A 12,513-nucleotide genomic window follows, 5' to 3' on the forward strand; every position below is an offset into this window, starting at 1 on the left:
GCTGGGGCTGCTGGTCCCCTGCAGGTCCAGCCAAACCCCCCACCCAGGGAGACCTTAGCAAGCTGGCAAAGCCGATCCCTCTCAACAGCCTCTCTTTCTCCCCCCCCCCCGCCCCATTTCCCTGTAAGTAGCTGTGCTGTCTAGAAAAAGACATTGTTCTTAGCCTCTCCTGCCTGTAGAAGAGTCTTCAGGAAAGATGGTTTCCCTTAACCCAGCGGTTCTTGGTTTTTCACTTCTGGGTGTAAATCATCAACTCTGCTGATTGCTGGAGCTGCAGCTGGTGACTCCCCATCCCCACCCTCCGGGGCCACCCTACCATTGACAACACAGGCAGGGGTGGCCTGACTTCCTTTAGAGTGTTTTTGCCGATGTTGTCTGCACAGATCGCATAGAAGCCTTACCCCTCATCCCAGGCAAAGAGCAGACCAGCCTTCCTCCCACACAGAGCTGGTGGGGCTACCTTCTCTTGGACCCTCTCCTGCTGCGCTCCGCAGTGAGTATCACCCTTCTCATCTGCACGTCCCAGGGTCTCCTGTGCCCTCACTTGTGCATTGCTTTGATGGCTTCTAAAACCCAGGCTTTTGCTCATTTGTCCAGTGGTCATGAGCACCAGGCGTTTTGCTAGAAGCTTCCAGGGAAGCAAAGGTGAATCAGGTAGTGTTTTGCCCAGGCTTCTTAGGATGAGTAATAAGGCACCCTCCCACCCACACATGTAAAGTAAAGGTTCAAGGCAGTCTGTTCTGTGATTTGTACCTTACAGGAGGGAGAAGCAGGCACTCGGGACAGGTGACAAGAAGGTGGTCAGCACTAGGAGAGTGAAGCCCCCAGGAGGGCCTTGGGTCTGAGAGACTGCCCCATGGACAGGATGCCTGGGGCAGCATTCTCTGTAGCAGTGAGAAATTGGAAGCAAGCAAACTTTGCACCGAGAGGTGACTGGTTAGGTGAACTGTGACATAACCAGACAATGGAATACCCCACAGCTATCCAGTCTGACGACAGCTCCACGTTAATCTGCAAAAGTGGGCTGGGAAAGAACATTAACTAGAAAGCCGGATCGATAAAGATTTGTGCAGTCCGATTCCCTTCCCATTAAGTGTGTGTGTGTGTGTGTGAGGTTATGTTGCAGAGAAAACGTCTAAAAGGATGCATTTCAGAAAGTGACCAATAGCCAACCCAAGAAAGGGTTGTTTGAGCAGTTTACATTGTCGTCATCATATTGATTTGCTCTGGGGTTGTTGTTGTTATTTTTGTGCAATATGAAATGTACAAAATCTCCTTTATAATCAGAAAACAGCAAAGCTCCTTTATTTTCAAGGACTCCTCAGTGACTACGGCTTTGTCTTTTCCAACACGTGCACCCCCTCCGGTTTCCCGTCAGCTGAGGCTCTGTAGCCGGCCAGTGCGACAGGCGAGCTGTCGCCGAGCCCGGAGCTGGACATGGGGGGCGGCCACCAGCCTGCTGGAGCCCGTCTCCTCCTCCCTCTGCTGAACAAGCCCCTGGAACTCGACGTCTCTTTTCTCCATATCTGTCTGTCTGCTCTGAAGCCCCCCATCAGGACTCCCCACTCACAGGCTGCTGGGGGGCAGGGGGGCGGGCGCCCAACCCAGGGGTGGCCCGCAGATGGCCTGCTAGACAGCTCAGAGACCCCGCTTTCAGGCCGTGTGAAAAAAAAGCAGAGCTATCAAAAAAATGCAAGAGATGATTCAATCTCAGTGTAGCAAAGTGAACAAAAATCAAAGTAACACCCACATTCCTGACTCACATTGGTATCTGTATCCAGCTCACCGGCTCCCCGGCTCCAGTGAGCAGGGAGGCTGGGGCTACATGAGGATGTTTTATTTATTTATCTATTTATTTATTTTTTAGTTCCATTTTAATTTTTTAAAATTTTTATTGTTATGTTAATCACCATACATTACCTCATTAGTTCTGGATGTAGTGTTCCACGATTCATTGTTTGTGCCTAACACCCAGTGCTCCACGCAGAACGTGCCCTCTTTAATACCCATCACCAGGCTAACCCATCCCCCCACCCCCCTCCCCTCTAGAACCCTCAGTTTCTCAGAGTCCATCGTCTCTCATGGTTCATCTCCCCCTCCGACTTACTCCCCTTCATTCCATGAGGATGTTTTTTTTAAAGTAAACTCTACACCCAACAATGGGGCTTGAACTTACAACCCAGAGATCAAGCATCCCAACATTCTACTGAGTTAGCCAGCCAGGCGTCCCTGCATGATGATTTTTGTGTCCATTACTTAAGGACAGAGAACAGAAAAATAATGGTTGGATAGTAATGGATGCCAGCCTAACTTTTCTCAGAGGTACTTTTTTTTTTTTTTTTGTAAATTAACAGCTCTCCCTTCTTTCTACCACCACCAAAGCTCCTATACACATCTCCTATTTTCTGGCTTTCATGCCTTTGTGGATATGTTTCCCTGCCCTCGAGCAGTGTTCTCTCCCCTCATTGCACCTCGCCATCCTCCCCAGCCTTCAAGAGTCAGCAAAAAAATGTCACCTCCTCAATGAAGCCCTCCTGGGTTCCCCTAGTGCTGGAGTCATGATTTCCTCCTCTTAATTCCCAAAGCGATTGGTAGCATTTAGTATTGTTGCAGCAATGACATATCCATTGTGCTTGAATGTGAGCTTCTTGAGGACATGGATCATGTCTCATACCGTGTTTAAGCCGAGCAGGTGTATCTGGTGTCAAGACACACTGAAGGAGTAGCTGGGGGATGAAGAATGTTCCCTCCTTCTCACACAGCCCTTTGCATTCTGCAAAGAGCATTGCGCTTGACCCTTGCCACAAGCCCTTGCAAGCCAAGGAAATCTAGGCTCGGTGAGGGCATGTCGCTTCTTGCTAAGGTCCCACGGGCAGAAAGGGATGGACCCGGGGACAGCTGGGGGTCCGTCGTGCTTCCCCTCACCGCATCCATTATGCTGCGGGACATGGGCAGGTTTTTCAGATTTGAGCAGTTGCAGCCCCATAATGAGGCCACCCTAGCATGGGCAAGAAGAGATTGGGGCAATGCTGAGCCAGACACCAGAGCACTCCCAGCAGACCCGAGAGGGGCCTGCTCTCAGTATGCTTTGTTATGTGTGGGTGTTTCCCTCCTTCTCAGCGGCAAGAAGAAAATGAAAGCGAGCTTGGAGACTTTGCAATTGGTGCAATAAAATCTCCCAAGAGTATTCTGATGGAGAAGGGGAACTAGATAGATGGAGGGCCTTTGGCAGTGTCTTTTGATGGTGGGTCTAGGGAGGAATAGGTTTTGATTTTACTCTTTGACCCTCTCTAAATTTTCCCTGAGCCGGAAACACATTTGTAACAGCAACACGACAAGCTTCACAAAACGCTAATGTAGGATCTCAAAGTCGCATAAAGTAGCCACAGAGAATTTAATTACCAGTCCTGGCTACCTTTCAGGCCACCAGGAGCAGGCTGTGAGTACCTTCTGGGAACAAGCTTTTCAAACAGGTGTATGGTGTAGGGAACGGAAGCACACTGGGGCTTCTTTAAAAAAAAAAAAGGCGACATTATTTTTATGATAGTTCTTAAAATAAAATTTCATGCACAAAGTAAAATATTTAAATAGTTTACAAAACCTAAAGGAAAAAAAGGAAAGTCTCACTTTCCACTGGCCATAGTTGTTCAATTTCCTTCCAGAAAATGTTTCAGTACTGATGAGCAGTGAAGTGTGTAACTTTTACATACTTTTTTTTTTTTTAAATAAGATCATGCAACATAGTCTTCTGCCTTGCGTTTCTACCTAATGCTCTTGGTGACCTCCTTATGTCAGTGTGAGGTCTAATTTATTCTCTTTATGGACTACTTGTGTGTTATTGAAGGATGTATCAAAATATCACCAATTGCTGGGTATTTAGGTTGTTTTAGTTTTTTTGTTCTGCAAAAATATGCTGCCACATGCATCTCCCAAGGTGTATCTTATGTTCTTTTGTGAGAGTAACAATAGGGCATGTTTCCAGCAGATCAAGTGCTGAGTCAGAGCTGTTGTGCTTTGTAAATTTTGACAGAGATAGCTTCATCCTCTGAAAAGTTTGCACAGGGCAAGAGCAAGAGGGCAGGAGGGGTGCAAATATCAACCATCCTGTCTCTAGCACTGGGGAAACCCCATAGGGCTTCACTGAGGAGGTGATATATACATATATTTTTTTGCTGGCCCTTACAGCCTGGAGAGTGTGGGGACATGCAATTTACACTCCCCACTAACTAGCTATAACTAACCATAACCAAAGCCATTCTTAATTCTTTATGTGACTTTTTTCCCTTGGGAGTTTGTTTTCTTCTATATTATCTCTTCATATTCAGGCTTTTTATGCAGGTAGAAAGGAAGCCCCAGGTACTAGAAATATATGAAGTGTTTTCTGGCTAATGTCTCAAAAACCGATCTCCCTGTTCCCCAAGCTGTCATAGAATTACACGAGCTGCTTTGGGAATTCCCACGTTTAACTGGGCATTTTTTTTAAAAAAAGATTTTTTTTAAAGATTTCATTTATGTATTCGACAGAGAGAGTGAGAGAGCACAAGCACAGGGAACAGTAGAGGAGAGGGAGAGGAGAAGCAGGCTCCCCGCGGAGCAGGGAGCCCGATGCGGGGCTCGATCCCAGGACTCCGGGATCACGACCTGAGCTGAAGGCAGATGCTTCACTGACGGAGCCACCCAGGCGCCCTGAAAAAAGAATTTATTTTTTAAGAGCATGATTCAGAAACAAAATAGAGGACGGTAAAGTCAATGGGACAATATGGAATTTGGGGGGAGGTGAGTCTCTGAGATGAGGCCAACATCCCTGCCCCCGGTCAAACACCCACCATTAATTTCAGCATCCATTGGCGAGTTTCCAATCCCAGGATTCCTTCTGTATCTAGTAGCTGGCACCATAAGAAGAGCTTTCTTGCCTCTTCATTTATTTTCTCATTTATTTGCATCAATATGGATTCCTGGAGCCTCACGTAGTTGGATGTGCTAGGCTGATTGCCACCATTACTTAATTTGGTGCCCAAATCACCTCCGATTTGGCTAGTGGGAGCCCCAGCAGGTTGGCACCTACGTCCTTCTGACGAGTCCTCACGGTCCTTCAAACACTTGCTTCCTGATGCAAAAACAACAAACAAACAAACAAAAAAACAATCAGTTCCAGGTTCATCTTAGTTTCTCTGCCCCAGCTCCGGAGCCAGACATTTCTCTAGAGTCCTGCTTCCTTTTGGTAGAAGAAGGTACTTAGAAACTAAGATCTGGGCACTGGGTGCTTATTCTGTTGTGTCATTGCTTCTGGGTCCTCTCAGGAAACGATACGTGTACATATACACACAAATCATCTGTCTGTCTATCTGTCATCTATCTATCTATCTATCTAACTTTAAAAACATGAGTTCAGAGACGCCTGGCTGGCTCAGTTGGTTAACGCCTGCCTTCAACTCAGGTAATGATACTGGGGTCCTGGGGTCAAGCCCCACATCGGGCTCCCTGCTCGGCGGGGAGTCTGCATCTCCCTCTCCCTCTGCCCCTCCCCTCTGCTCGTGCTCTCTCTCTCTCTCACGCTCTCTCTCTCAAAATAAATTTAAAAAACCTTTAAAAAAATAAGAATAAAAACACGAGTTCATCTTGAGCCCCCAATTCCAATAAACAGCACAAGGCACTCCCAAGGCATTTTTGAGAAGTTGCTGGCAAGAAGGTTGCAAGGAACAAGTTCTGGCCACCTTCTTCCTTGCCTGCTGCAGGCCAAGAGAGGACTCTGAGGAAGGAAGAAAACCAGAAAGTTTTCATGAGATTTCAGTTTTTCCTTTCTTCGGTTGAACCACTTTATTGGGGTCCAACTACAAAGAAACTGCACATGTTTAAAGTGCAGAATGTCAGTTCTGACTTACGTGTATGCCCACGAAACCTTCACAGGATCAGTAGAGCGAGCATATTCTTCACCGCCCCCCCCGAGGCTTCCTTGTGTGCCTCTGCCCCTTCCCCCTTCCCCCTCTCCCCCAGCACACCCTCCCCTGCCTCTTTCCCTCTCTTACCAGGAAGTCACCGGTCTGCGTTCTCTCACAATAGATTAGTTTGCATTTTCTAGAATTTTATGTTAGTAGAATCACACAGTATATGCTGCTTTGGTCTGGCTTCTTTACTTAGCATACTTATTTTGAGAGTCATCCGTGTGGCTCTGTGTGTATCCGTTGCTCATTCTGATTCCACTGTGTGGCCATGCCACGGTTCGCTTATCCCTTCCCGAGACTTGACAGACATTTGGGTTGTTTCCAGTAACTCCTACTATAAATAAAGCTGCTGTGAACGTTCGTATACCAGTCTTTGTATGGACACACGCTTGTGTTTTTGTTAGGTAAGTACATGAGAGCAGGATGGTTAGATCACAGGCTGAGTGTATGTTTAACTTTTTCAGAACCCGACAAACCGTTTTCCAAAGTAGTTGCACCACACGTCAGGTACTGAAAACCACTGTACTTTCAGAAAAGGAGTTTGAGTCACGATGCTGTATTATGGAAAGGAAACCAAAAGGTTAAGTTTGGATATATGAAGGGGAATTGTTTTCTTCTAGAAAATTAGGGTGTGGTGCTGGACATGGTTCTTTGGAATATGCTCGCTAAAAGTATTAAAAAAAAGGGCAGAGACCCTTCCTTGAAGAGAGGCAAGCCGTTTTTCCCTGAGTCATATCGCGGTGGGTTTACAGAGATTCAAAACACGTACGAACAATAGCCAAGATTTATTTAAGTCAGCTTGGAGGCCCTTTGTGTTAGGGAACTAACTTCATCTTCTTTGCTAAACAAATCCTGGGACCTCCTTTTCCTGCTGGAGTCAGGGGACAGAGAAAATAGGGCCCAGTTTCCTATCCTGGGCTTGTAAATGGAGCATGTAGGTAGGCACTGGGGCTCTGAACCCCTCTGGGAGAGGGACCCAGCCCTTGTCCCCCCGTGTCCTTGCCACCTGGTTACCCTGTGGAGTCTGGGCCCAGAGGGTTCTCAAGTCAACCTCTGTCCTGTGATCTTCAGGAGCCCCCTGGTTGATAAAATAAGGGTGGGGGCATTTAGCAAAACAGACTCTGGTTGAGAAGTTGAGTCAAGAGAGAACGAGCTAATGTAAAAAGTACGTGCTGGGAAAACATTAAGGCCCCGAAGGGCTCTCAGAGGAGAGGTTTCTCTTATTCCTCTGTTAATGACCAAGATCATTTTAAAATCTAGAATATTTGGCTTGATATCAGTGTCCTGTGGACTCTAACTTTTGCTTGGGATTCTTTCTTTTCATAAGAACAAATGAATTTAACATTCAATTTCCACCTTTAGGTGTTTATTACTGTCCTTTTGTAAGACAGACTTTCTTTTGATTTTTGTCCTCTCTTTCTAGAAGCAAGCTTGCATCTCTGATCCATCATGATGGCCACAGAATTCACAGTGAGTATAGCCATGTTCCTCAGGCTCCTCCAAATGCACTGTGGTCTTGCCTGTTTTGGGGAGTGTGGGAAGGAACCCGCGGTGGGGAGGGATTTCTCTGCACAGTCTCCCTGGGGCAAGATCTCTGCTGAGCTGTGCCCCAGAGGGGCCATCAGCCCTGGCACAGAGGTCTTTGCCAACACGCAAAGCCAGAAGAACTTTGGGGTACGTGGTGAAGTGAGAGGAAAATGTTATTTGAGATTTTATTAACAGGTAAGCGTGTTTATGATTTTTAACTAGATGTTCTTGGTTCTGTGTGTCTGTTCTTTTTTTATTTTTAAGATTTTATTTATTTATTTGACAGAGAGAGACACAGCGAGAGAGGGAACACAAGCAGGGGGAGTGGGAGAGGGAGAAGCAGGCTTCCCGCGGAGCAGGGAGCCCGATGTGGGGCTCGATCCCAGGACCCTGGGATCATGACCTGAGCCGAAGGCAGACGCTTAACGACTGAGCCACGCAGGCGCCCCCCGTGTGTCTGTTCTGAAATCAAGAAAAACAAGGGTGAGGGACAATCCATAAGTGGTTTAAAAAAAAAAAAAAAACCCTTGGTGAGCCCATCAGTTGGGCTTCTTGCATAACAGGACAGAGCCTTTAGAGAAACCACAGAATGGTCTATGGGTGTTCAACTTGTACGGCTGCACAGGGCCCGTAACTAGAAGTGCCACCTGCTTGATTTAATGCTCTGCTGTCTTGAAATTCTTAGCAAATTTTGAACAAGGGATCCTGAAAATTATGTCGCCTGTCCCAGTGTTTGTGTATGTGCATGCATGGGAGAGGGCATGAATGTGTGTGTGTGTGTGTGTGTGTGTGTGTGTGTGTGTGTGTGTGTGTGTGTGTTGGTGTTTCATGAGCAGAGGATACATAGCTTTCAGAAGACTCAGAGGAATCTGGACCCAGAAAAGTTTAGGAGCCTCTAAGGACCCTTTTGGGAGTATGGAATAGAGAGGAGAAATCAGAATCATTCAGAGTTTGATAAAAGTTTTGTGCCCATCATTGGTCCCAAAGGGGTCCTACCCCGTCTGAGCACTTGTCACATGTCCTGTCACTGTTGGTTTGCCTGTGTGTGCCCTCCACTAAGAGGTGGGTTCCACAAGAGCGGGGAACCCTGTCTGACTTAGCCGCTACTGCATTTTTAGCACGCACACAGTACCTGACGTAGCCTCGGTGTGCGATAAACATTCATTGAACATATAAATCTGCCGGGTGATCCAAGCAGACACTCTCAGAAATGCCTACTTTTGGGGCGCCTGGGTAGCTCAGTTGGTTGGGCGACTGCCTTCAGCTCAGGTCGTGATCCCAGTGTTCCGGGATCGAGTCCCGCATTGGGCTCCCTGCTCGGCTGGGGGGTCTGCTTCTCCCTCTGACCCTTTCCCCTCTTGTACTGTCTCACTCTCTCTCAAATAAATAAATAAAATATTAAAAAAAAAGAAATGCCTACTTCCCATGCATACATGTCTCTGTCTTGTCATAGACTTTTGGGATGGGGAGGGTCATGTGGTCCACACCTCTGCCATCCTGCAGTCCTCCAAAGGATCGTCCTTGACCTAACAGTGTCTGGTATCTCCTTGCAGAACCCCATCTTTAACATATCTGACGACTACAGCTACCACTCCACATCTTCCGTGGATGACTACGTGAACTACAACTTTCCGGATTTATTCTGTAAGAAAAACAATGTCAGGCAGTTTGCGAGCCACTTCCTCCCACCCTTGTACTGGCTCGTGTTCATCGTGGGTGCCGTGGGCAACAGTCTGGTCATCCTTGTCTACTGGTACTGCACACGAGTCAAGACCATGACCGACATGTTCCTCTTGAATTTGGCAATTGCCGACCTTCTCTTTCTCAGCACCCTCCCCTTCTGGGCCATCGCTGCCGCTGACCAGTGGAGATTCCATCCCTTCTTGTGCAGCATGGTCAACAGCATGTACAAGATGAACTTCTACAGCTGCGTGCTGCTGATCATGTGCATCAGCGTGGACCGGTACATCGCCATTGCTCAGGCCATGAAAGCACAGACCTGGAGGCAGAAAAGACTCCTGTACAGCAAAATGATCTGCTTCACTGTCTGGGTGTTGGCGGCCGCACTCTGCATCCCAGAAATCCTGTACAGTCAACTCAAGGAGCAATCTGACATCACCATCTGCACCATGGTTTACCCTAGTGAGCAGAGCGCCACAGTGAAGTCGACTGTCTTGACCCTGAAGGTCATCCTGGGCTTCTTCCTCCCTTTCGTGGTCATGGCATGCTGCTACACCATCATCATTCACACTCTGTTACAAGCCAGGAAGTCATCCAAGCACAAGGCCCTGAAGGTGACCATCACTGTCCTTACGGTCTTTGTCCTATCTCAGTTCCCCTACAACTGCATTCTGTTGGTGCAGACCATCGATGCCTACACGATGTTCATTTCCAACTGTGCCATTTCCACCAACATTGACATCTGCTTCCAGGTCACCCAAACCGTCGCCTTCTTCCATAGTTGCCTGAACCCCATCCTCTATGTCTTTGTGGGTGAGAGATTCCGCCGGGATCTTATGAAGACCCTGAAGAACTTGGGTTGCATCAGCCAGGCACGGTGGGTCTCGTTCATGAGGAGAGAGGGAAGCGTGAAGCTGTCATCCATGCTGTTGGAGACAACCTCAGGGGCTCTCTCCTACTGAGGGGGTCTCTGCTCCGACATGGATGGCCCTCTTTGGAAGTCATGAGAAGTCCAGGTATGGCTGCCCCACGGATGCGACTGGAGAGAAACCAATGATGAAGAAGAAAAAGTGTGGAAAAAGAAAAACCCAGAAAGAGATGAATTTGGGCGATTACTTCAGTTAGAATTTCCAAGCCAGAGCTTTCCAAATTGACTGGCTGTCCCATGAGACTGTCACTGTCATTGGCTGCAATGGCCGCAATTTTCAAAGGAGGACCAACAGACGATCTTGCAGACCACCCTGGCTTTTTGCCACTTGCCCGAGCATTAATGCAGCTGACCTCTGGAGTTCTTCTGTGACTCCATAGCTGATGGCAGGGTTGACCTGCCCAAGGACTCTGCTTGTCCACTCGTGTCACAGGGGTTGGTCAGACTGTGCAGGGACCCCGAGAGCCCGAGTTGGCAGAACTGGCCCTAGCTCTGTCATGGGCTCACTCTGCCGAGTGGCTTTTGGGATGGTCCTCTTTGCTCCCTATAAAACGGGTTGGTTTTATTGAGCCTCTTGTTTCTGAGCTTGCTGGAAAGATATCTGCCTCCACGCTGCTTCTCCTTTTCTTACTATATAGCGCTGACGTGTTCGAAGGCTTCCAGTTGAGAGATGAGGCTGAAAAAAAGTAATACAATTCACTTTTGCTTTGTGTCTTTTAACTATCTGGCTCTCACATGTGAAAACATTTTATATATTGGAAAAAGTGCTTTTTGATGACTGTGTAAAATACCCATTACTTATCACTTTCTTCATCATTTCTGTATTTTAAAAGTGTCCTATTGAAGGTCCAATAGCCCTATCAGAGTGTGAAGAATAAGGCCAAGATAAGGAAATAAAATCTCCAAAATACCTTAAAGCCATCTTGACTGCCCATTTGCTTGTTTGTTTTTTCAAGATTTTATTTAAATTCAAGTTAGGTAGGGGCACCCGGATGCCTCATTTAAGCATCCGACTCTTGGTTTCGGCTCAGGTCATGATCTCAGGGTCGTGGGATCGAGCCCTGCATGGGGCTCCCTCCTCGGTGGGGAGTCCGCTTGAGATTCTCTCGCTCCCTCTCCCTCTGCTCCCCTCCCTCAAATAAATAAATATTTAAAAAGGTAAAAAAAATCATTCAAGTTAGTTAACATGTAGTGTATTATTGGTTTCAGGGCTAGAATCCAGTGATTCATCACTTGCCTACAACACCCAGTTCTCATCACAACAAGTGCCCTCCTTAATGCCCATCCCCCACCTACTCCCCCCCCCCACCTCCCTTTGGGTGCCCGGTTTTTATCTTTCCTCTGGTCAAGCTTATTTCCCAGGTTTGTCCCAATGAGTCCAGTGGAATTTCCAAGGGGGGCTATTCGAGCGGCACACAGACCACCCGGCTTTGCCACTTGCTCTCGAGGAGGCATCTGATTTTTTTCCGAGAGCTGTGAATCACCACCGGGGTTTCAGTCCCAACAGCATGGCTTCCAAAGGGGGCACAGAAGCCCTGGACTCTGCCGCATCTTCCTCCTCCTCCCTGTCCACGTCTAAAGCACATGTTCGTGAGTGATACAGGGAGCACAACATGGGCAGTAATACGAAGGCTTTGTTAACCCTTCCTGTGTGCAGGCGGCTGGGGGTAAATAAGCATCGATCGGTCTGGCACCAGCAAAGCGACACGGGCCTCCGTATAACAAGCACTGCTTACAGTCGAGGGGAGGGTGATGTCCCCAAGGCCAGCGTATGGACGGAGCCATCGCTCAGCTACTCTTTCCAGGAGACCCCAGGTGGCTTTTAAGGAACTTGGGAGAATAAGCAACAAGCACGGGTGCAGTGAGGTGGAAAGAACATGACTGAGTTTGGCTTTTCCATTCAGTGCCCTTCTGATACTGTGCTTCTGAGACCATGCGTCACAGGGACCCGGCTGGAGCTGAGGACGTGGGGAGGGGTGGAGGGAGAAGGGGTGAGCCCCGATCGTGCTTGCTCGTCTACAGTCGGCCTACAGTTACTTAAGACACACCAGAATGGAGATTTTATAAGAGTTGAGAGGTCATGTACTTTGGACCAATGCACGTTAGTTGGAAAAAAAGATGCCAGGGACTCCACCTTTCTCCCCTCTGATTTTTAAGGAATGGGGTGTGCGATGCCCTGAGAACGACAAACCCAGGTCACATCTGACAATGGTCATGCCTAGTTCCAAGGGCTTCCTTTAGGACATGACTGTCCCCACTGTCCCAGACCTAACACAGCTCCAACATGGGATTAGACAGACTGCCATTGGACCACATGGTAAAGATTTTAAGTATGTTTTATGGCGAACTGTCTTAGTTTTTAAATGACTGCATAAATAGGACCATTTTACATTCAGGCGAATCTAGGTTTTGGTAGCAGATTTATCCAAAGATAAA

General features: G+C 47.7%; 1 protein-coding gene across 1 annotated transcript; it reads left to right on the forward strand.

Annotated features, from left to right (window-relative positions):
* Positions 1-310: 310 nt before the first annotated feature.
* Positions 311-10,992, forward strand: CCR9 (C-C motif chemokine receptor 9). Its single transcript, XM_027585382.2, has 3 exons — positions 311-493; positions 7,366-7,412; positions 9,023-10,992. The coding sequence occupies exons 2-3, from the start codon at positions 7,392-7,394 to the stop codon at positions 10,109-10,111; spliced, it is 1,110 nt and encodes a 369-aa protein (XP_027441183.2). The 5' UTR covers positions 311-493; positions 7,366-7,391; the 3' UTR covers positions 10,112-10,992.
* Positions 10,993-12,513: the final 1,521 nt, after the last annotated feature.

Source organism: Zalophus californianus, chromosome 1 (assembly GCF_009762305.2).
Source record: "Zalophus californianus isolate mZalCal1 chromosome 1, mZalCal1.pri.v2, whole genome shotgun sequence".
NCBI lineage: Eukaryota > Metazoa > Chordata > Mammalia > Carnivora > Otariidae > Zalophus > Zalophus californianus.

Bases quoted from the DNA above. Each gene is read 5' to 3' on its own strand.
- CCR9 (XM_027585382.2), top strand. From the start codon at position 7,392: ATGATGGCCACAGAATTCACA. The intron at 7,413-9,022 runs GTGAGTATAGCC...ATCTCCTTGCAG, and splicing joins TGATGGCCACAGAATTCACA to AACCCCATCTTTAACATATC.